The 23,040-nt window shown below is 37.6% G+C and overlaps 1 protein-coding gene across 1 annotated transcript in view; it reads right to left on the bottom strand.

The window, feature by feature from the left end:
- LOC140240223 (glutamate--cysteine ligase catalytic subunit-like) overlaps positions 1 to 23,040 on the bottom strand; it is a 42,247-nt gene that overhangs the window by 16,580 nt on the left and 2,627 nt on the right. The window contains exons 3-10 of the mRNA XM_072320016.1: positions 22,760 to 22,869; positions 16,662 to 16,781; positions 13,865 to 13,936; positions 12,335 to 12,451; positions 11,151 to 11,209; positions 9,704 to 9,918; positions 8,569 to 8,685; positions 3,458 to 3,596 (exon numbers count right to left, since the gene is read on the bottom strand). Coding sequence (XP_072176117.1) covers positions 3,458 to 3,596; positions 8,569 to 8,685; positions 9,704 to 9,918; positions 11,151 to 11,209; positions 12,335 to 12,451; positions 13,865 to 13,936; positions 16,662 to 16,781; positions 22,760 to 22,869 — 949 coding nt within the window. The remainder of the gene's footprint in view (positions 1 to 3,457; positions 3,597 to 8,568; positions 8,686 to 9,703; positions 9,919 to 11,150; positions 11,210 to 12,334; positions 12,452 to 13,864; positions 13,937 to 16,661; positions 16,782 to 22,759; positions 22,870 to 23,040) is intronic.

The raw sequence follows: 23,040 nt of genomic DNA, 5'->3' as shown, positions 1-23,040 counted from the left end.
TTGAGGGACTTGAAACCATCGGAAATTGGCACTAACGTAGAGGCCAATGTAATCTACAAGACTGTATGGTTAGATTTTTCAAATTTTAATTAATGTATTTTATATTAATTAATTTATGCTCCATGTAATTTATGCACAAAAAAAAAAATTTTGCTTATAAATCAAAAAAAAAAGCTCCAAGACTTCTAATATTTGGTAAACATATTCCTTTTAATATCCTCAGCAATAATATTGAAGCAAAAATTTAGCTTCATAATTATTTCTTATGTATTTTATTGTTTATTGAATTTCTTATGTATCTCGTTGTTTTTTACTTTTTGTTTTTGTTTTTGTTTTTTTCATCAAAATTTGTTGCAGAAACTTTTTAAAGCATAATCAGGCCAAAATGAATCATTATCAGCCATTGAAAGTAAGAATATTTATTTTCATATGAATTAATTTTAATTGCTAAAACACAGTTTACATTGGATTTGTACACAAATTCATGTTTTTGAGCAATTTTTGGGTCTACAAATTTTTTTCAAAGGGGCGTGGCTTCAAAAGGGTATGCCCGGGAGCGATAAATTTGGTCTAAAAAGTTGTGCAATACTTGACAGAAAAAAGTCATAAAATGTCGCTGCGAGAGCATCACACGTTGCGGAATAATCAGGCAAAACGTCGAGGGGGGTGGCCAAAATGCCCCACCTGTCTGAGATTTAATTGTACATGAACTTAAAGGGGATGGCTAGTAACCGATCAGTGGGAATCAGTGGGAATGCTGGGGGATGATTGTTCCAATCCTTGTGGGATTCACTTAAGAGTACATTATGTATCTATTGTTGTGTAAAAATTATTTGCTTCAGAATGGTCTCATATTCAAGTAATGTGCAGTTTGTTTCCAGGTTAGCATGCCTGTACAGTGACGGGGCATTAATCTGCACATTACTTGAATATGAGACCGTTCTGAAGTAAATAATTTTCACACAACAGTAGATATATAATGTACTCTTAAATGAATCCCACAAGGATTGGAACAATCATCCCTCAGCATTCCCACTGATTCCCACTGATTGGTTACTAGCCATCCCCTTCAAAGCTCTTTGCCAGATGGTTCCCCAGGACTGCATTAAGCACAAAAAAAAATGCTCTGTCCAATTTTGATGAACGAGTAGGCTTCAGACAATGATCAGATAAGTGCAAGTCAAAGAAACCAACGAGAGCCATCCCTTTACTTCAGATTCAAACGTTTTCAAAAGTGAGTAATTCAATGTTAGTTTCTACAACATATAAATATGTAAAGCAGAAGTGTTGACAATAGTATCACCCTTTAAATATGTCTCCCCTATAACCTGACATACAAATCTTGCACAGTCTTAAAAAAACAAGCAAGCAAACGAAGAGAAAACTTGTATCCAATGGAAGTCAGCATACCATTGTCGTGTTGTGTCACTGTAGCAATCATATGGTACTTTTTACATAAGACAAAGCACGTTCTTAAAGCTCTTTATTTCTTACATATTAAAGTAGGAAAATATATAAACCACACATACACACAAAACAATAAAATGCTTTGGGATTACAAGAGTACACAGCTGACAATGTGTATCCAGAGTCCCTTTTCAAAGTAAAATTACTCTTCCTAATCCAACATCTACAGTGTATGCTTCACTGATCCTTAAAGCATCACCAGAGGGGCAGGGAAGGTGGTGTGGAAATCACTAAGCTTGGCAAATTCTACTGTAGCAGACACAAGCTAGCAAAGTTAAGCTGGTGGCAGCCTAATTTTGTAGAGATATACGTAGTTTAATACAGTCTTTCCCCAACTGATTAAAGTTCCCTTTTTGAAACATTTTCTTTTGAATACTACAAAACCAACAAAAAGTCGCCAGACATGGGTTTTTAGTTAAGCTCATATTCTGAAAGTGCAGACTCTAAGCTTTAACCTAACTTACCGGGGGGGGGGGCATAATGGCCCCCCCCCCCCCCTCATGAATTCCGCGACCATTCCGGCGCGCAAAATTTTTTGACAGCGCCATTCGCTGACTTTTTCATTGCAAGTCTCGCTCAACTTTCGAGACAAAATTTGTTGGCCCGGGCATACCGTTCCGAAGCCACGCCCCTTCAAAAAACTTCCGTCAACCCCAAAATTGCTCAAAAACGTGATTTTGTGTACAAAGTCAATACAAATTGTGTTTTTTCAATTAATTCATAATGAAGATTCATATTTGTAATTTTAATGGCTGAAATCATTTTAGTATAATTATGCTTCAAAAAATGTGTGTGACAAATTCTGCTGAAAAAACAACAAAAACAAAAGTTCGAAAAAACAGAGAAATACATAAAGAATTGATAAAACAATAAAAAACATAAGAAATTACTTTTGATACTGAAATTTTTTTTACGCACAAATGTTCAGAATGTCACTAGGAATATTTACACCAAAAATCAGCATTCCATAAAGCTTTTATAAGCCAATTACAGACGAAAATTAGTTTTTTGCATATATTTGCATAATTAATTGATTTAAAATAGAAAATGCCAATTTTTTGAAAATTTAACTTAACAGTCTTGTAGATTACATCCAGGTTTTTTTGTTCATGCAAAATTTTGCGGCGATCGCGCGATCAACAGCCGAGATCTGAAGGGGGGGCCATAATGCCCCCCTCCCCCCAGGAATTCAAGCTCGCCAAATAGCCCAGGTAAGTTAGGGTTAAAATGACATATAACTCAATCCAAATGGACTCTCCTAACCTATCTAAATATTGGAAAGAAACTACACACTCTGGATAAGTGTGAACTGAGAAAAGAGGCTCTGAAGAACAGGGTCTATTCAAGCGCTTAATCTTTCAAGCTGCGCTAGCTGTGCGATGAATGGAACAAATAACAGGATGATAACCACCAGAGCAACAACAATGAAGGGATTATCGGATTAAGCTGAGTTTAGGCATAAGCTGAGTTTAGGCATGTTTCATTAACACATTCTGTTGATCATCAATGCCAACTTTCAAAGCAGTAGTGTCATCCCTTCTAAAGTTATTGGAGTTGAAAATGATGAGCATGGACAGAGTTTTTAAGAAATAAAAAGAGGACTCTTTGAGAATCACCTAATCACACTATTCTACTAAAAAGTGTTCCAGAAAACTGATAAAAACCGAATTTCCTTTTCGTTTTATGATCCCAAATTTTAGTATAATGTAGAAGAAGACTTGCTCTTTCAGAAAATATGAAAAAGTCAAGATTGGCTAGGTTGACCTATTTCACCTATTTTCAGCTCTCACACAAAATCAGTGCATGCCCGAGTATACTCATGCAGAGGAGTTAAGATGTGCTATGGCTGAGATTTTTTTTTTTTTTTTTTTTCAAATTAATGGTCACCCTCTGTACGAATTTATTTGTAAGATCGCAACTGCTGATCTACATTGTAACAAACATACAAACTGGCTCCACACAAAAGACACATTTTTCGAATTACTCTCACCTGCATCAAGCATATCTTGTAAGAGCTCCTCGTCCAGAACGAGATCAGTGTCGTTGTACCGTTCGCCCTGTGGCGACAGGTAACTGTCCACGCTGTCGTAACGTGACTTTGGTATCTTGAAGCGATTCGTCTTCAGATCCTGTTTGATCCAAGAGAGTGCGGAAAAACACATTTTTTTAGCTGGCATGAAGGCAATTCGCTTACTATAAAATATACAATATATAATAAAAGCATGCCATATATTCCAATACTTACAGTTGTAAAGGTCCTGATTCCGTGGAACTAAAAACATGAAATTCTTACCCTGCCGAGCACAAAAAATTACGAACACGAAAATATTCCATTTTACGATTTACCTCTATATTCCCTCCACAATTGACAATTCAGTTCCTTCATGTCAACTTTCCTTTCTGGAGGCTAACAAATAACGAATATGGACCACGAAAGAATTATTATTATTTATCATCATTTTTATTTGGCAGAAAACATACAATACACAATCAATTACAAAACTCAAAATAATCAATCAATACAATAACACAAAAATACCTAAACACTGGATGCACCTGAAGGGGTGCCAGGCATTGGGCAAAGTTAACTAAATAACTGTAGTCCGCGGACCGCCCTAACCTATATCCCTTCCAGGCGCATCCAGTGTTACAGATTTATGTGCCACTGATTATCATAATAAAATATTCATAACTATACCGTTTAAAATCTCTTGCATAAAAATACAAACTTTGTAAAAATCCTTGTACAGTTTGTATATTTTCCGACAATATCAAATCACAATGTACAAACTCATGATCACACCAATAAAAGGGTGATATAATTATAAAACAGATCCCTTTACTTTCCCAACCCTCCTCTCACTCACTCCCCAATTAAAAATCCAATCACAAAAAAAAAAAAAATTAACCACCCGTCCCCCATCATAATTATTACCTCACAAAATATCTATTCATTTAAAAAAAAAAAAACACCCAAAACCTGGATATGTGTCTTTAACCCCCTCCCCCACACACAATTCATTACATTCACCATACTTCCAAATCATTTATCAATAACCAGTAAAACATCACAATATACCAGTTAGAATTCTCTCAACCCACAAAACACCCCCAATCCAAAATTCATATTTTTTTTAAAAAAGAAAAAAGAAAAAAAACCTGACCCCCCCCCCAAAAAAAAAAACAACAACAACAACCCCCCCCCCCCCCCCTGGGAAAAAAAAACCTCAAAAAAACCCCAAAGTGATTCAAAAACACAAAATGGCACTTTGAAATACAATGTCAGTAAAATTGAAACAAACAATGAATAAGACTAGGAGAGGTGATGCATTGGGTATGCTTCAACTTAATCATATCACTGCCATGAAGTGGATAAATCAGTGATACAAATGTAGTTCACTGCTCGGTAAGCAGGTGGTGGTGCGGATTCAAATCCCACGCTAGTTTCTCCTTTTTACTTGGCTTTCATAATGAAAAGATTGAGCAGACAATCTAGTTTATGGAGAGTATCACAGTATTAAAGGGATGGTACAGTTTTGGTTCAGGTTGGGATTTAGGTTTCAACTTTTGGTGAAATGGTTACAGAAATGTAGGAATTGAAGGGGTCGGTGCAGTATAGTGCTAACCCACACAATAGTCATTTTGAGATAATTGCTGTTGAATCTCTGGAAAGTCCATACATTGTACATTAATAAAACATGAATGGATGCATTTTTTACCATCTTATTGGTTGAATTCAAATATGATGTTTTCACGGAGGTTAGAGTGAAGGATAAGGATTATGAAAATGCACGTAACTCAATTTTGACAAAAGTGTGGGTTAGCACTATATTGCACAGACCCCTTCAATTATTCATATGAAATATTACAAAACATACACTTCTAAGAGGAATTCAAGTTTAATGAAAATCAGTTTTGAAATGGTTGAGATACACCAAAACAAAGGAGTCTTAATAAAAACTGGGATCCACTCTTTACAGTCCTGAGCTTTGTTTTGCTTTATTTTTAGACATCTCAGTCACTTCACAAGTGATTTTCATCAAGTAAACTTTTAATTCCTATTGGAATTGTATATTCATATATAAAGTATTTCACAATTATTTTGCATAAAGTTAAAACATGAATCCCAATCTCAAAAAAACCCCATAACATCCCTTCAAAGATGTATAATATTTCTAGCTGTTCTTCAGATTTTTAATACACTGGACAGCAAAAGAAAGTACACACTTCTGTCAAAAGCCGCACACAAAAATTCACCCCCTAGAAATCTACAATTTTTGTACACAGGTGTGCTACAATGCCCCTTATTTATCACATGCACATAAGCACGTGAATGTCTTCATAACAAGGAAGAACTTGACATGCACAACATCTTGGTCATTGAATCAAAAGTCCCACACAACAGCACTTTCCACCATGCAAAAATGGCCACTGAATGGATAACATTTTTAAACAACCAATATGACAAAGTGAACACCTGTTTTGTCAAAATGATGTTAATGAGTGCATTCTGTATTTAGGGATGCTATCCTTCCTGATTTGGCTAATTCTCAGAATAAAATCAGTTAGTTCTTCAGACTGGACATTCTACTCTGCTCTAAGCAAGCTTCCATCAGGAAAATTATGCCACGTCTTGTAAGGCTTGTAAGGCTCATTAATACATTTTGTGACTTTTGATTCAGTGACCAAGATGCTGTGCATGTCATTTTTTTTTTCTTTGTAATAAAGATAATCACTTGCTATTGGGTATGTGATTACTAATGATATTGCAGCATACCTGTGTACAAAAATTGTTTATTTCTAGGCGGTGAATATTTGTGTGCAGCCTTTGACAGGGGTGGGTACTTTCTTTTGCTGTCCAATGTAGATTCATTATGTCACTGACCAGAGTTTGTCATTACTCGTGCATTTGAAAAATCAATGTGACTAAGCAGCATAAACCTTTCAAAAATGTGAAAGATACTGAAAACATTCCTATCTACATCAGTTCCATGTCAGTAAATAACATCAAACATTAAGGGTGAGTCATGGATTAGAAAAGTACGACATTTAAAACACAGAATAAAATGCAAAAGCACTCGACGAGCGCAGAACTCCGCCGAGCAGCTCCTATCTACCCAAACACGCATGCTGAAAATTGCCTAATTTTCCAATGATAAAGAAGCCTTGTGTTTACCTCATCAGCTTCCTGCTGCGCAGCGCCTCAAGCAAAGCACGCGCCTTAGTGCGCGTGCAAACCTCAAATATGCGCAGCTTGAACTCCCAAGTTCATTGACCCTATTTGTCAAGAGATAAAAAGTCCTTCAAAAATTCATAAAATTTAAGATCACTATAAAAATGTATTCCTCTGTCCCATGTTATGTATCATTATCAACTCTTTCTGGAAGAGTCATCTAAATCCATTCACATTTTTTTTTTTTTTTGAGTTATTTTGCAAACAAACAAATAAATAAATAAACAGACAAATAAACAAACAACAACAAAAATATAAATGTCTTGGCAGAGGTATGTGTAAATATCTCTTTTTGGCCGGGTGGTTGTCAAGAGGAACGTTACAAGAATGACCTTCAAGCTTGGTGGTCCTGATGACTTTGCCGGTGCCATCTTGATTGTTTTCATTTTTTCCCATCATGCAATAAACTGCACTGCGAACGTGACCAATGCTTCACCCCAAAATTCGAGAGGTCCGGTTCAGCTGAGGTCTGCTCGCATCGGCTCGCATCGGCTCGCATGAGCCGGTATTTTGACTTCTGTATAAACACGAGAAATAAGCGCTCATGCGGGACGTAAAATACCGGCTCATGCGTGCCGATGCAAGAGGCTCCTGTATAAACACGCACATAGACACCTACCCAAGAATATTCAGGACTAGTCTTTAATGGGTTAAAATAAGATACGCCAGCTCCGGTGTCATGTGGTGCTACAATTGTAGTTCTCCAAGAAGGCCACTAAGATACTATAGTGAGAATCAGGCAAATTATCTTTTCCTGCGTCTTACGTATGGTTAGGGGGTACATAGGTTCAAATTCCAACTGGAGTATGTAAGGGTATGCCTATGATTTTTATTGTATCTATTATTAAAAAATCATTGAATGATACGTGTATTTATGCCAATGAAGGGCAATTTGTCAAGTAGATGTAATGAATTGGATGGGTCCATTGAATCTAGTCTGCTTTATCTTACCAAACGCATAACAAGATAAGCTTTCATCTGCATGAATCAAAAAAAAAAAATTGTATTGTGGGAATACTACTGTATTGTGAAGGCTGGCAAGACTCAGAAGATATTCTGAAAACACTTCTGAACAATGCTCATTCGACAGGCTCTTTTTGGAGAAGAATATCTCATGGTTACTGACCGTTTTTTTTTTTTTTTTTTGACGAACCTCCTTGTCTATGCTTTGGATTCATAATGTAATTTGCTTATGTGAACACATACGCTGATGGGCAATTCTATTCTAACAGGCCTGTGATAGTCATGGTTTTCAAAGTGCTGCCGTAGGCAGTGAATGAAGATCAATTCAATAAAAGAATCAGAATATCTGCTGATTTGCCAGAGTAAGTCGCTGATGGCTGAGCCTGAGGCCATGATTTTCTGACTTTCAACGGAACAGAAATGCGTCCGAAGATTTGGATTTAGCGCCGCAGCTAGACTCCACCCCTAGCAACGAGGGAGTGATCTTATTAGTCAGTGCGTGGCATTCTGGTTACTGATTGGTCGTGCGTAGACTGCTGGCACTAAGCTTGAATGAACATCACGGAGGTTGTTAGGAGTATACCTTCCATTGTCATGAGGTGAAAACTGTCTTGCCTCCCCTTAATCATGATAGCATCGGATGGAAAGCTTTGTAGGCGGTTTTTTCGAAATGCTAATTTCCCAAACCGCTCAACATGCGCTAATAAAATCATTGATATCTCCACAATCGAGTACTTTTAAAATATGAGTCATGTTATATATGAAATTTAAGTGGAAGAGTAAGGGAATAATGCCATGTAATTTTCAGAAAATCATCCTCCCCTGACTTTCGGATCCTTTTGTTGTGGCGGGTCATATTATTGTGCACCCAAACATTTCATTTGTGACCAGAAGTAGAACTGTACCTCAAGACCCCGCTCTTCTCTGGTCCGGTCGTCCACGGAAGCTGAGATGACGTTCCAGCGACAATCGACATCTGCGAGGTAGCCACGGAAGATGGGAGATGCAGCGCTAAGTGCCATCTGAAATGGGAAAGATTGCCATGGTAATTGCTTACAAATTTATGTGCATCACTCTGGCATGAGAAAACATAACTGTGTAAAATGTAAAAAGTATTCCAAGTGTCCTGTAGTTGTGAGAGTATGGATGGAGTGTATTGGTGTCCAATTATGATTGTGATGGTGTTAGACATTCAAGAGTCAATACTGTGTTAATAAGACTGCAGGGGTAAAGTGTTTCAAGTGTCCTATAGTAGTGGGAGTACGTACAGGGTGTATTGAGTCCAATTAGACAGCGAGGGGTGTTAGGTGTTCAAGGGTCATAATGTGTTTTGAGTGTAGGGTGTAGAGTGTTCTTTGTGTCTTATAGTGGTGTTAGTACAGGTTGTATATGTGCCGTTCATGGTGTCCAATGTTGTCAGTGGGGGTGTTACGTAGTTGTTCAAGAGTTTTACTGTATTAAGAGTATAAGGTGTAAAAGTATTCCAAGTGTCCTACAGTGGAATATAGGGTGCATTGTGTTCAATCATAATGGGAGTGAGAAATGTCAAAATAGCTATTGAGGGGTGTAAAGTGTTCAAGTGTCTTCTAAATGAAGGGTGTTAAGTGTTCATGTGTCTGAATACTATGATGAGTGTATAGTTTCAAGTGCCTCAATATGAGAGGTAATAAGTGTGCGGGTGTCTTACTATGAGGGGTGCAAAGTGTTGAGGTGTCATAATATATATATACTATGATGGGCATTTAAAGTTCTAGAATCTACTATTCAAGAAGGGTGTTACGTATTAAGGTATTAACCTATGAGGGTGTAAAGTGTTCAAGTGTCTCTTTATGAGGGTTGTTATTAAAGTGTTTCACTGTCTTAGTGTGACAGGTGCAATGCAGTCAAGTGTCTTCAGATGGGTGTAAAGTCTTGATGTGTCTTACTATTAAAGATAGGTGTAAAGTGTTGAGGCGTGTTGCTATGAGGGATTAAGACGTGAGGGGTGTTTCACCAGTGTCTTTAATACTACGAGGGGTGTTAAGTGTTCAGGCGTCTTACTATGATGGGTGTGAGTGGTGTCAGCTGGTCGTAGAGCTCTCTGGCCTCCTTGATGTTACAGGCTTGGAAGGTGGTCTGTAGGCAACAGTTACCTATCCCAAACCCCATGCAGTCCATGTAGATGTGGTCTTCCTTGGCCGCCCGTGCCGACTCGCCGTCGTGATCGTTGCCGAACGTCTCCACAAACGGGCTCGGCGTGTTCTTGTCTATGTAGACTGCAGGTTTAAGGAAACAGAACTTACGTGAGCTGGTCCATTTGCCGGCAACAACTTTTGTAGAGGCGTCACTTACTCTAAAAAATGTTTGAGTAGCTTTCATCAATTAGAAATTGATTTCTACCCATCAGGGCTGAAGTTCATGTATCCTTTTCACAACCCTGAAAATTAGATTCCTTTCATAAGCTGGTATGATTGTAAAGGATTATATAGTATGACCTTTTCTCAGAATTATAAAACTGGACACTTCTTTATGATGGAGGTGAAACAATACTATAGATTTCCAGTAAATTTATTTGGACCCTGAAAAAATTCCAACCATTATTTTAGGTACAACAGGGGGGCAGATTCTGAAGTGACATGGAGTTAAACAGGTTTTCATTCCTTCTTGAAAAACTGAGGTGACTTCCATACTGTAAGAGTCCACGCAAGATGTTCGGAGACATTATTCTTAAACCATGTAATATTTTATGACGTTTGCTAAAGGCATATCGTCGCTGGGGTGATAAGACCTCGTTTCTACAAAATGTCAAATGTTCAGGAGAGCAAAAAAACATGGCAGCCAAATCACTGTATTCAATGGGATAGACATTCCTTTCACATGCCATGGTGGCTTCATTTTGGGGGTAAGACATGTAGGATTTGGGCAGGACATCACTTAATCAATTATGTGACCATTAATCTAAAAGAGTCATATTCACCAAAATTGCAGATACACGGTCTTGTCACCCCAGCGACGATATATGATATTCAAACTGACAAAATTCTGGACAATATTCATCTTCCTCTAAGTGGCATCTCGTCTTCCACAGGCTTCACTTATTGTTGTCTAGTACTTTCTTTTGGTCAGTCACCACCAAAAATTTAGTTCTCACCTCAGCTTCCTTTGATCTACTATTAAACAAGTAGACATTTAGACTTGACGAAGGGGTCAACACAGATTGAAAAGTGTCAGGTTGAAGTACATCGACAAAATCTTGGCAACCTTGCACAAAAATACAGTATTTTCAGTCTATTGTAAGCATCAGTAAGCTAAGCAAACAAAGTTGACGGCAATTCCCATGATCAAACATCTAGAGATTAGAATATGAAGACAAAATCTTTCTGACTTCATCAACTCCCTGAACTTGTGTAATACTGTGATAAATGTAAGGAATATTTGTTATATTTATGCGTGACTATTCATTGACCGCGAGACTGGTAATCTTTTACCTTGTCAGCTGCTGACTTACTTGGAACATTGATTGCCACTTTCTCTCCTTTTCGCTTCCTGATATTCTTTGTCAGTGTTCTGTAAGAAGACAGGCAGCATTTATCAAAACATGTTTTATCTTCTAAATCCATCACACGTGTATTATACCACTTTGAGATTCAACAACACAACAGGTACGTGGTTGTTGGCCACAATGTTTCTAGATTATTTCTTTCACTTTGATGCACAGTCAATGTACAATAATCACAAGAATATTTATCACCATCATACTATCATAATGCCAATGTTTTACACTTTGCTTTAATACATCTGTTCACTTTCTCTGTATGTCACCTACATCAATAACTCTTTGTTCCAATTACAACTATTGAGAACCCGGAGCAGGGTTTGAAATTGGCGATGGTCCGCTGGCCATTGGACACCCGAAATCACGTCGGACTAGCTAAAAATCGAAAAATTCTGAAGTTACTAGTCCGTCTGGCCAGCCAAAATATTGCTTCAGTGTCAAAATTGATTCTAAGTAATCCGCCTGGCTAGTCAAGTTAAGTGCGACCCCTGCCCGGGAGAGGGGAACCTTTATATCTTGCAGGGAATCCTCAGGAAATGGTTGATGTTTTACCACTGCAATGTATGTTAGGTCATAGATATGATTGTCTGATTATTGTAGATCTATATGAAATACAAAATATCTCTCTAAAGAGAGAGAGAGAGAGAGAACTAAAATAAATATTGACAATACAAGTGGAAAAATATAAAACAGCTCTGTATCGTTCCAACTGATTGACAAATTGCCCTACATCGACGTAATTATGCACTGAATTGATCAGTGTTTTAGTAGTAGCCATGATAAAAAATCATGGGCGTACATACTCGAGCAGGATTCGAACCTACGACCTCCTGATCGCCGGACAGGCGTCATCTCCACTAGACCACCGAGCTTTCGCCCGACAGCAAGTGCTGGTTCTAATCCTTATAGCATGCAGCGGGTACTGCTTTGTTATTCAGATTCATGAAATTCTTGTTCTTGACAAATTGCCCGACATTGACGTAATTATGCACTGAATTGTCAATCAGTTGCAATGAAAACATCTCGACGGAAGAATTTCATGAATCTGAACAGCTTTGTATTATCACCAACACTAAAAAATCCTTTGAAAAAAAAAAAGAAAAAAAGGAAAACTAGATGACATCATCACTGCTTACCTGAATCTTGGATGAGAATTATGGATGACTTCATCGGGAAGAAATATACTCTTACTCACTCCTTCATCCACTGGGTTGGGAATGTGAGGCGGCACCGAAAAGTCTGGGCAGCCAAGTCTAATTCACACAGGAATAAAGGCAGACAAAGAGCTATTAAACATGAAACAAAATTACTTTTAATTAGTACTGGGAAAAAAAAGAAAAAGAAAAACTAAAGATAGGTCTGTTGCAAGGAGGAGTGGTAGGAGGAAAGTGAGAATAAATCATGGTAAAAGTAATTTTCTCACAATGAAAAGAGAATAATAGGTATAAAGCACAACAAAGTAAAAAAAAACTTACACGTTTCATAGATAATTGCAAATATGGGCCAGAGTCACTGAATATGCCACAGAAGATTGCAATGACATACCGTGTACTCAATGCTTTGTGCTTGCAATTGTCAGTGCCTCTCTAAATACCGTATTTGCCAGCAATAAGGCCGCACTATACAGTATATGTATAAAAAAATATTGTCGGCTGTAAACATCATCAGCAAATACAGTATGTATCTTAATAGACCGTAACATGAATATTTTCTTTTTCTTTTTAATGATAATGATAATGATAATGAATAACATTTATATAGCGCTTAATACTGATGTTTCTAAGCGCATCAAATCGGGGAAAAATAATATATATAACTACAAATATAGCATCATTATCATACATACCCATAAAATTGAGGCCATAACCAAGTGCATGTGAGTGTGCGTGTGTTTGTTTGTTTGCTTTTTATTAAGATTATATGTTCTGCATTTTCTATCATCAGCCCCCCCCCCCCCTTTTTGGCATAATACAAGAGAATGCATAGGATCTGACCACTTGGGGCCCTCACTTTTTATACCCACACCCCCCTCCCACTTTTCACAACGTAGCACCGGCCGTGATCATAGCATAATCACTGCATTTATGTGTGAGCATTCTGTATGCTTGTGCATTACCAACTGCCATATCAAAAGGTACATTGTATTTTTCAACGTTCATTTATGATGTGAATTAAGAGAGATCAAAGAAAGAAAAATGGCAGTTGAGAGGAACACAATTTCGAGGAGTTATTAAATAATCATTTTAAAGCTGAGAATATCCTCTTTTAGAATCAGATCTAAGCTGTGTCCTTCGCAACTCTTTATACATGTAGGCAGTATCCACCATTTATATAGACGTACACTATATGTAAAGCACATACATTGTACACACATAAAAAAAAAAAAAAATGAAGTTTGACATAAATCAGAAACATTCCTCATGTTCTGAAAATGCCATGTCATCTGCACATATTGTAACTCAGAAAACTATATCAACGAGTTCAGGAAAGTGGTAGTTACAGACCTATACCAAATACACATAGCGCCGTACAGTCATGAAATCATAAAAAGGTTTTCCCTTGCACTCTTTGTGTGTCTTATCTGCTTCAAGGGTGAGGGAGGGAGGAGGAGGCACATCTAGCAGCTCAGCGACTTGGCTGCATCCAGTGAAGAATATGATACATACCTGGGAAAGACAGTGATGCTAAGACACGATTCCCCATTGGCGCTGTCCAAGGTGCTCAGAACTTGCTGCCTCCTTGGGAGATTAAAAAAAAAAAGAAAATGAGACATTGAGAAACTAGAAACATTTGTAGCATAAAAGTCTTGTGTGAACTGGAGCTGACGGCCTTATTTGCTGCATTAAACTTCGCAAACTGCCATTGGCATTCAATGCATTGTGAAGATATAAACTTTTGAGTCTGTTTCACTTTTGTGAATCTTGGCTCCTCACGAATATCACATATAGTTCCATGCACGCGAAAATTTTTTAGTTTAAAAATGAGATGAAAACAAGCAAAATTTGTAGCCAGCTGAGATGATCGAAATGATATGCTTACAACCACTGCAGCAGTCATGGGGGGGGGGGGGTGCTACAGGTATATAATGCTTGAAAAAAAAAAAGTCTATAGAACTTTTAAAACAAAGGGGGAGCAAGCCACCAAGGACAGTGGAAGCTTCATAGAAAACAGACAAAAGATTCAGAAATTTGTGGTTTCTAAAGATATCTGTTTTAAACAAAGAGACAGCAAACTACATTCTAAATAATGGTTAGATAAACACATAATGTTCAGTGTTACAAAATGAATGCACAGAACCAGCAGAAATGGTGCAGCCATAAAAATATGCTCCGAAGAAGTCCATACACATTGCATATCACTTGCTGCAACATGTACAACCATGTACCGGCCGGGTATATCATATGGTTTATGATAGAATTTGTGTGGGTGTGTGCTTGTGTCAGTGTGTGGGTGTGTAATTCAATATAGCAGTTTCAAAACATTTCTTTTATTTCACTATTACAGCAGTAACAGATGACATAACATCCACTTTTTACTCTGTACTTTCATTAATTCCTGACAATAGGCCCGTTCACACACAAGGGAAAAAGTGCGATTTAAAAATCGATTTTCTTATCGCGATCAAAATTTCGAAATTTTTTCCAGTGTGGACAGAAAAATCTCACTAATTACCGCGATCCTTATCGCGATCCAACTCGCACTATTAGTGCGATTTTTCAGAATAATCGCGATTATTTTGCCAAGCGTCGTGTGTGTGAGCGCGATCGAGATTCGGAAATCGGTATTTTTAATCCCATCGTTCGTAGCGCGTGCGAAACTCTATTGGGACTGCGGCGGGGTCAGTCTTCGGTCATGCAAGATTCGCGCATGCGCAGTTTGGCCACTGATCGTTCTTCCCTTGCTGCAAAGTGCGATTTTTCCCTGTGTATGAACCTTCGAAAAAAAAATCGAAATTTGGATCGCGATTGAAATTTCGATTTTCGTTGTTTGTGAACGGGCCTAATATTCAGTTAAAACCCTTTTGTGTCCATATTTTCTTTTGTCACATACCAGACCAGTTTTACTATAGCCCATTAGTATACTGAAATGCCCGAAATCGCCCATCTTATAATGCTCCCTAAACCACCAAAAATCGCCAGTCCACTTTTAGGATAGTTTTAGGCTCTATGTTGTTGTTGTTTTGTTTTTTGTTTTTTTCATACAGAATATACAGTATTATCATGTAATTTGAAAGAGGTCAAAGGTCAAGAAAAGTATGTCAGAATTATTTCTGTGACACACCATTCTCTTAATAGTAAAGTCTTATGAGGCTTTAAAATAAACATTGATAACAGAAATAAACATGCAGCGAGCTATTTCATATCATTTAGAAAATTTGCCGAAATGAGAGCAATAATGCTGTACCTTCCGGGAAACCATAGGCAATTATGTACAGAATCTTCACTTGCTAAAGGGTTAACTGTTCAAATACAAATTTTTTTATACAGCAGTACCATCTGGCAGATATCTGTCTAGACACCACTAGGTCATTGCCACAGTAACTTTTAACACATCGATTGTTCAAGTGCCACCGCATTGAACACGAGAAGAAAAGAATGAAAGACTTCTCTCTATGCTTGACGTGGATTATCACAAATTACATTTTCATCTCCTTCTGTTGACAAGTATAATGGATGACTACATATGTGACCGTGCATCACGAAACGAACAAAAAGTCGCACCCCTTGATTCTACGCGAGAACTCAAAAAAGGTGAAATGGGTCAACCACGTCAATATTGCGTTTTTCATATTTTCTAAAAGAACTACCCTTCTTCTACAATGTTCTTAAGATTTGGATCATAAAATGAATGGGAAAGTGCATTTTCAACAGTTTTTCTACAACTTTTCTTGTAGAGTAGTGAGAACAGGTATGTCTTTAATAGAGGCCCCTTTTCATTTCTCTGATCCTTTGCACACTCTTCACTTTCAAGTCTGATAACATTTGAAGGGATATGGCTACTGCTTTGAAAGTTGATATTAATCATGGACAGAATGTGTAAATAGAGCATGCTAAATTTCAACCTAATCTTATAATCCCTCCATTGTTGTTGCCTCAGTGGTTTACATCCTGTTTTTTGTCCCATTCATCCCACAGGTAGCACGGTTTGGTAAAGATTATGCGCTTGAATAGACCGATAGACCCTGTACTTCAGAGCCTCTTTTCTCAGTTCATACTTTCTAATATTTGTGTGCATTCTTTCTAATATTTAGATAGCATTCTTTCTAATATTTAGATAGGTTGGTGGAGTCCATTCCAATTGAGCTTTACATGATTTTAAGGCTTAGAGTCTGCTCTTTCAGATTCTGCCCTTAACTAAAAATCCATGTCTGGCGACTTTTTGTTTGTTTTGTGATGCAGGGTCACACATTAGACAGGTTTGCATATTTCTACTGCACAAAAGGAACCCTATAATCAGACTTACCGCAGTCGCATATTCGCCTCGACCGTATTAAAGTGCGCCATCAGCCCGCCGTATGGCTTGCCTGGCACGCCTTCCACCATGTAGCTGGCATATTCTGGGGCCCATGTTGTTTTTGTTTCACTGCAGGGACAGGTGGCAAAGAAAATGGATCCAGTGATATACAATGTACATGTAGAAGTCAGACCAAGTGTTATCAAGGTCTGTAAAACTTTTTTTATACTGGCATGTTTTGTTGAAGACTATGGTTGAAAAAATGAAATCTCACAATGAAAATATCTATATCTGACATGAATATCTCTGTACTTTTACTAATATGAACAAAAAAAAAAATGTTTTTCTTAGTTACATGCAAAATACATAAACTATGTCCCCAAAGCAGAATCAAAACATCTGCTTAATTCAGAACAATACAGACCACTTTTTCAAGAAGAAAAAAAAAATTCCCCATGGAGACAACAGACCAGAACACATTCTATTTTTTGTATTTTTGTCATGAGAGGCAATTCTGATTTTAAATAGCGAAAGTACCTCCAAATTTTGCTTGTGTATTTGTGGCCAGTGACTTGTGAAATTAGCACAAATGAAAACAGCCCAAAACGTACTGTGGCAAACAATGAAGAACCTGCCCACGGAGGTGGGAAGAGATCTCTATTCTCACCTCGCTGATCTGCCTTGTCATGGAAGAATTGTGGGTCAGGTCTATGCAGTAACCTTGAGCCTTATTTCCCCTCCAGTTTTGTTTTGTTTTTTCTCTTTCTTCCTTTCACAAATACAACATGTTTTGTTTTCTAGCTCCATAATGTAGTACAAAGGGCAAACTCAAGATTTTTTCTTTTCTTTTCTTTCCTTTTTCTTTTTTTTTTTTTTTTTTGGTTTGTTTGGAAGGTTTGAAGAAAAAAAAATCTACAAAGAACACTGGTATGATTTCAATAGACTTTTTTTGGTAATCATCAAACCAAATATCTGTACTTCACTCAACACAAATTTCCTTGCCAAAAAATGAATGTTTACTGACCTGGAAAATAATCAAATGAGATGTGATCACTACACACACCGTAAGTCTGGTATTTCCTGTTAAAGGACCATTAATGTGGGGATGTTTGTGTACTACATAGCGTACAAGTTAATGTGTATTAACTGCTGTCAGTGCACTCCTATTGACGAGTGCATGGATATCGATCCACATACATAGCATGTATGATATAAATTTTTACCAAGTTCACACCAATGCTAAATTCTAAAATTCCCTTCTCTTTTCTTTTAGTGCAAGTGGTGGGAAAGCTTTACAATAACATGTATTTTATTACACACCACAGTTGGAACAAGTAAAAATTTAATACAAGCATACAGAGAAAATATGGTTTGTATGATACACATTGCAGTCCACAAACTTCTTCAAGTTGCAACCAACATTATTTGTATATAAAAGAGGATAGTCTACTTCATAATCTTAAAGTGGTTCAACAGCAGACCAATTCTGAATTGCATTTTAGGAACTAAACGGTAGGGTGCTACATAACTTTATTCTACCTTTTGCCTGAATGGGCAAGCAGATTTTCAAATTTGAGCACTGCAAAACACTTGCCCGAATATTAATTTTACTTGCCCGAAAAAGAAAGTCCAAGATATATGGAAATAAATATAAAAAATCATGTGTAAAGTCTATAGGGCTTAATAAAACCAAGGAGGTTTTATAAATGGAGTTCCAACTGGCTGTAATTATTCAAACAGTTGTCAGATTTCTATTGATGTACAAAAGAATTCCACAGGTGCACTTGTGCCTTTGATGATCGATGTTCCAAGCCACCGTCTTGCTGAGCAATCTGAAGATTCATTTTGAACGTTATCATAATGTTGGCCATATTTTGCTTATTTATTTATTAAATGAAATGAAATTTCACATAATGATAAAGCATGTAAAACAAAAGTCAATTCCGTCCAGAAATTTGTGCAAAAGTGTAAATCAGAGCTGTATCATGTGAAAATGTTTACAACTGTACCATCCTGGAAAGCTGGTTTTATCACTTTTCCACTTAATTTCCACAAATGAAACTAATATGGAATAATCTTCAAGTATAATTCTATATTGATAGATATATCAGATTAGTGCCCGGGTATGCCCAGTCGAGTAATTTTCATCTTTATTTCAGCATTTTTTGCTCAATTTCTATTCGCGCATCCTCGTGTCTGTACCACCTACAATGTACCTTTCATAAGAAGGGCTAGCGAAAAGAAATCACCATCACAAAGACATATCTTCCTTTGAAAGTGGCTGGTGATTATGCAATGAGACACAAGTCAATTGTCTTCCTACTGTATCTGCCGGGCAGATCCTGTTTGGCACCTGCTTCAAATATTTCTGAGCAGCGGCTTCGAACATCAAGTAAAGTAAATAAGGCGGTTGTGACTCCATTCTCTAGAACCTCCTTGATAAAACACAACCATTTGAATATGGACAGCATACATTGATTCATACACTGACACACAATAGAGTAACAAACTCTGTCCAATCAAGTGTTGCCATTGCATTACATTGGGGTTTCTTCAAAAAAGTTTTGGAAAGTTGCTGAAATGAAATATAAAGTACATTGCATCACCAAAGGGGTACTGTATAATGACTTTGTGGGTTTGTTGGGGGAATATTAAAGTGAAAAAAAAGGTGGCTTCAAAACTTTTTGCTTGCCCAATTTGGGCAAGCATTTTGTTCTCATTGTTCAAAAACACTTGCCCGAATTTGATTTTCACTTGCCCCGGGCAATCAGGCAAGTGCTTAACATATGTAGCACCCTGTAACGGTACTGAGTATTTTGCCAATTAACAGAATGTGCCAAGTCACGGCTGGACTGTCCTGAGAGCACAAAGCAGGTTCCACCCTCATCCACTCCCTTTGAGGTTCGGCATGGGTGGCGGACAAAGCAAACAGTGGTTATGTAATGTTAGCAAAACCTGAAAGCATTCTTCTGTGAGGACATCTACAATGTATAGTCTGTTAAAAAGTAGAGCAGTAAGAATGAATCACTGCCAGTACAAACTACTGTAGGAGGTACAATCTGCAGGATGTAATGTAGTGAATCAAGGTTTGCTTTCTGATCTAATTTCCGATTAAGTCCCATTTTCTTTGCTTTTTTTTCTTTCTTAACTTTATGTTAATAGGATTTAGAATCTGCTTCAAACGACCCAATGAGAAGCAGCGGATGCTTGTTGTACTACAGTACTGATACTGAAAGCATGCAAGCACGGAACTGATGGCTCTTTTCAAGGCAATGTGGTGAGAGTATCTTGCAGAAGGCATACGACTGTCAACTGCACTCCTAACGGGATTGAACAATTCAGAGACCTCCTGACCGAGTTTGTGGTCATATCAACTGAGCAACAACAACTCCTCAATTTTTCTTTTTTAACTATAAAATCATTACTTACACCATATAACATACATGTACACAATACAGTATCATTTTTTTTTTTTTTTTTTTTTTACAAATCTTTACCAAACATACACGCATGTAGCTTCAACCCATAGAGGACAGGCTGATTTTGCTACAAAACGCATTTTCCATAGACACCTGCCCGAGTATACTTGGGACTCGTCTACAAAAGGGGATTAGTCTTTATAAAACTATAATACAACTGTTATGTCAAGGCCTTTGATATTACACTGTACCTCTGTATACAGTCTGTTTCACTTTCCCCAAATCCATGACTGCTTTGCACCCCAAACACAAGTAAACCAGGGAGGTGAGAGAATCACCTCCCTGGTACATGTATACAAATCATCTCTGATAAAGTGGCATTTAAAGCACAAGATGCAGTATTGTATTTCATCCCATCCAGGTACACACACAAGTTTGCAACCTGTGCTCCCAGGAACTTGTGTAGCTTATCATGCCAAGCGTTTGTTTTGTTTGTTTGTTTGTTTGTTCTTTATATCATCAGCAGTAAAGTACAGTGTAATCCATCTAAATCTGACCAACATGATTTTAGTTGTAATGCTAGCAAAGCCCACTTGGGTGTAGTCCAACAGGAAGGCCATGTGGTGATGTAGAAGGGATTAAGGGAATTCCACAGGTATTTTTTTTTTTTTTGTAATTCATAATCACTACTACAGTAGTTTCCTGACATCTACTGAAAATTTATGCCAATCAGTGAAGAGAGCATGTGTGCTAATTGGCGAACAAAGTGCAGGTAGGGTTAGTAAACTATGCATCATGTCAAGCAAAGCTTTGTAGATAAAGCTCTGTGGTATTGCTATTTAAACTGATGAGAAGGACTAGTGTTGCCAATGTGCAGTAAATTCTTGAAATTTGCACAGTAAACAGATCCTTCACTACCACTACAATGCAGAACTCATGACTCGGCAAAAAATTAACAACACTCATTGCATGTGTAGAAAGACAGCCAAGAGTCAACAATGTTTCTATAGCACAGTCTACTGGTGTAATGCCCACAACAAATATGATGATACAAATGTGTAGATCTAAAATCCTACAAGTACATGTATGCAATGCATGTATCTAGATGTTTGCAAATCTGAACATATTCAATTCCTTCAAAAGACCTGTGATACAATATAGAAGTATCTCATACATTAAAAATAGATGGAAAACACACGTCACAACAACAACAGCAAACAATATACATTGTACATGTACCATGTACTTTTCGACTGACTGAACAAACATGTAAACAGTGTAGGGGTCTAATGGACAATTACAATGAACATGATGCACATGTATACCCATGAAAACATTCAAATAGCATGCAGCAAACTATTCTAAGGAAACAACAATGTCACACCTTGCTGAGAGCTGGCAGACAAAAAAAAAAAAGGGGGGGGGGGGGAATGGGTCTGACTTTTTATACCCGGAATTTTGCTGATTCATGATCCATTTGATTCCTACCATTGACACAGTATAATGCACTTAATGGTTGACAACACCGGGAAAAATGCTGATTTCTGTTTGTTTACATCCAAACCCCTTTGTGAGAAATGGATTACATCAATCTATAAACATGCACTATGTCTTTTTCACTGATGATCAGCAAGTAAAAATTGTAGGTGGGATCAAAGTACTTCCTTCAATTTCACAGTATACAATATGACATGACACTGCACACTGTAAAGCTGGCTGTTTTTGTGCTTTTTTTTTCTACTAACATTCGCTAAATACATTATATCTTCAAAATGAAACAAAAGCGCTACAATAATGATGAAGAAACGTATTGAAACTCTTGACTTTCTTTACTTTCTATGCTTAGGACCCAGGAACAAGATTTAGAATCTTGTTTGGAGGCATGGAAGATTCTCAGAGAACTGCAGGAGCAACAGGCTATAACCCATTTCAAACGGGAACCTGGTGATTTATGTATAAATGGAAATTTCAGAATTCAGTATGGAATGGGTAAATTTGTTGTGATGAGCAAGCTCCAAAGCTTTCTGGTTGAAAGAAACAGCCTAATTGTAATAACTTTCAAAATGGCATAAAATGAATGAATGCTAGCATTCAGCGCTCTCCTACGCTGTGCTTCATTACCCTTTGTACATGTAGGACTGCACAGAGGATGAAAAACAGTTTTGACATAAAGTCAAAAAATTAGTTTGTTCAAGCAAGACAAAATCACAAAGCCTGTCAAATTCCAGGGTTAAATTCCCGCAACCCTGAAGGAGATAATTTGAACTACTTCAGCCCTTCAGCTCCTATTAAAACCATCCATAGCCATCCCTCTTGAAAACCACTGGAGCTGGCTGCAAGTGGCCTTTACAGTGTACATGCACGCATTTACACCCATGTAGGGTGTTGGGGCGTGGAAACAATTTCTGCAGGCCTCCCAACCCTTCTGACTGAAAAGTATGAATGATTTTGACTCAAAAGTAGGCATAGATGTAGAATTCAGTATCTATTTGCCCTAAAATTGCGATATGTAGGCATCCACACATTCTGCTTTTTGCAACACGCAGAGAATCATGAAACTCCATAGGATGATGGTTCATCAGGGAAACTGTCCAGCTCCAACATTTGATGCAAGCACACCTTTTTAAATATTGATCAGGATAAAATGAGCATCACCATGGAAACAGAGAGGTATATTAAGACACCTACCTTGGTTGCTGTTTCTCTTTCTCCTGCAGGATTGGGAGGAGACGTTCGGCAGCAAGAAGAACTCGAGCCTTCTTTTCCTCGTGGTCCAGCTTTACAAGGATGTACTCAATCTATGAGAATGCAAAGAGAGCAGACACAATGTCGTAACTTAGCAGCTTGCCCATCATGTCTATACATGTACATGCATAGAGTAACTGTGTGGATATCGTTCAATTCCCTTTTCACCTATTTAAGTTGTCATTTGCATAATATTACTTCAGTCCAAATATAAGTTAGTCTGA

Source organism: Diadema setosum, chromosome 16 (genome assembly GCF_964275005.1).
Source record: "Diadema setosum chromosome 16, eeDiaSeto1, whole genome shotgun sequence".
Lineage (NCBI taxonomy): Eukaryota > Metazoa > Echinodermata > Echinoidea > Diadematoida > Diadematidae > Diadema > Diadema setosum.
The sequence above is the reverse complement of the archived record's forward strand: the minus strand, read 5'-3'. Positions and strand labels throughout refer to the sequence as shown.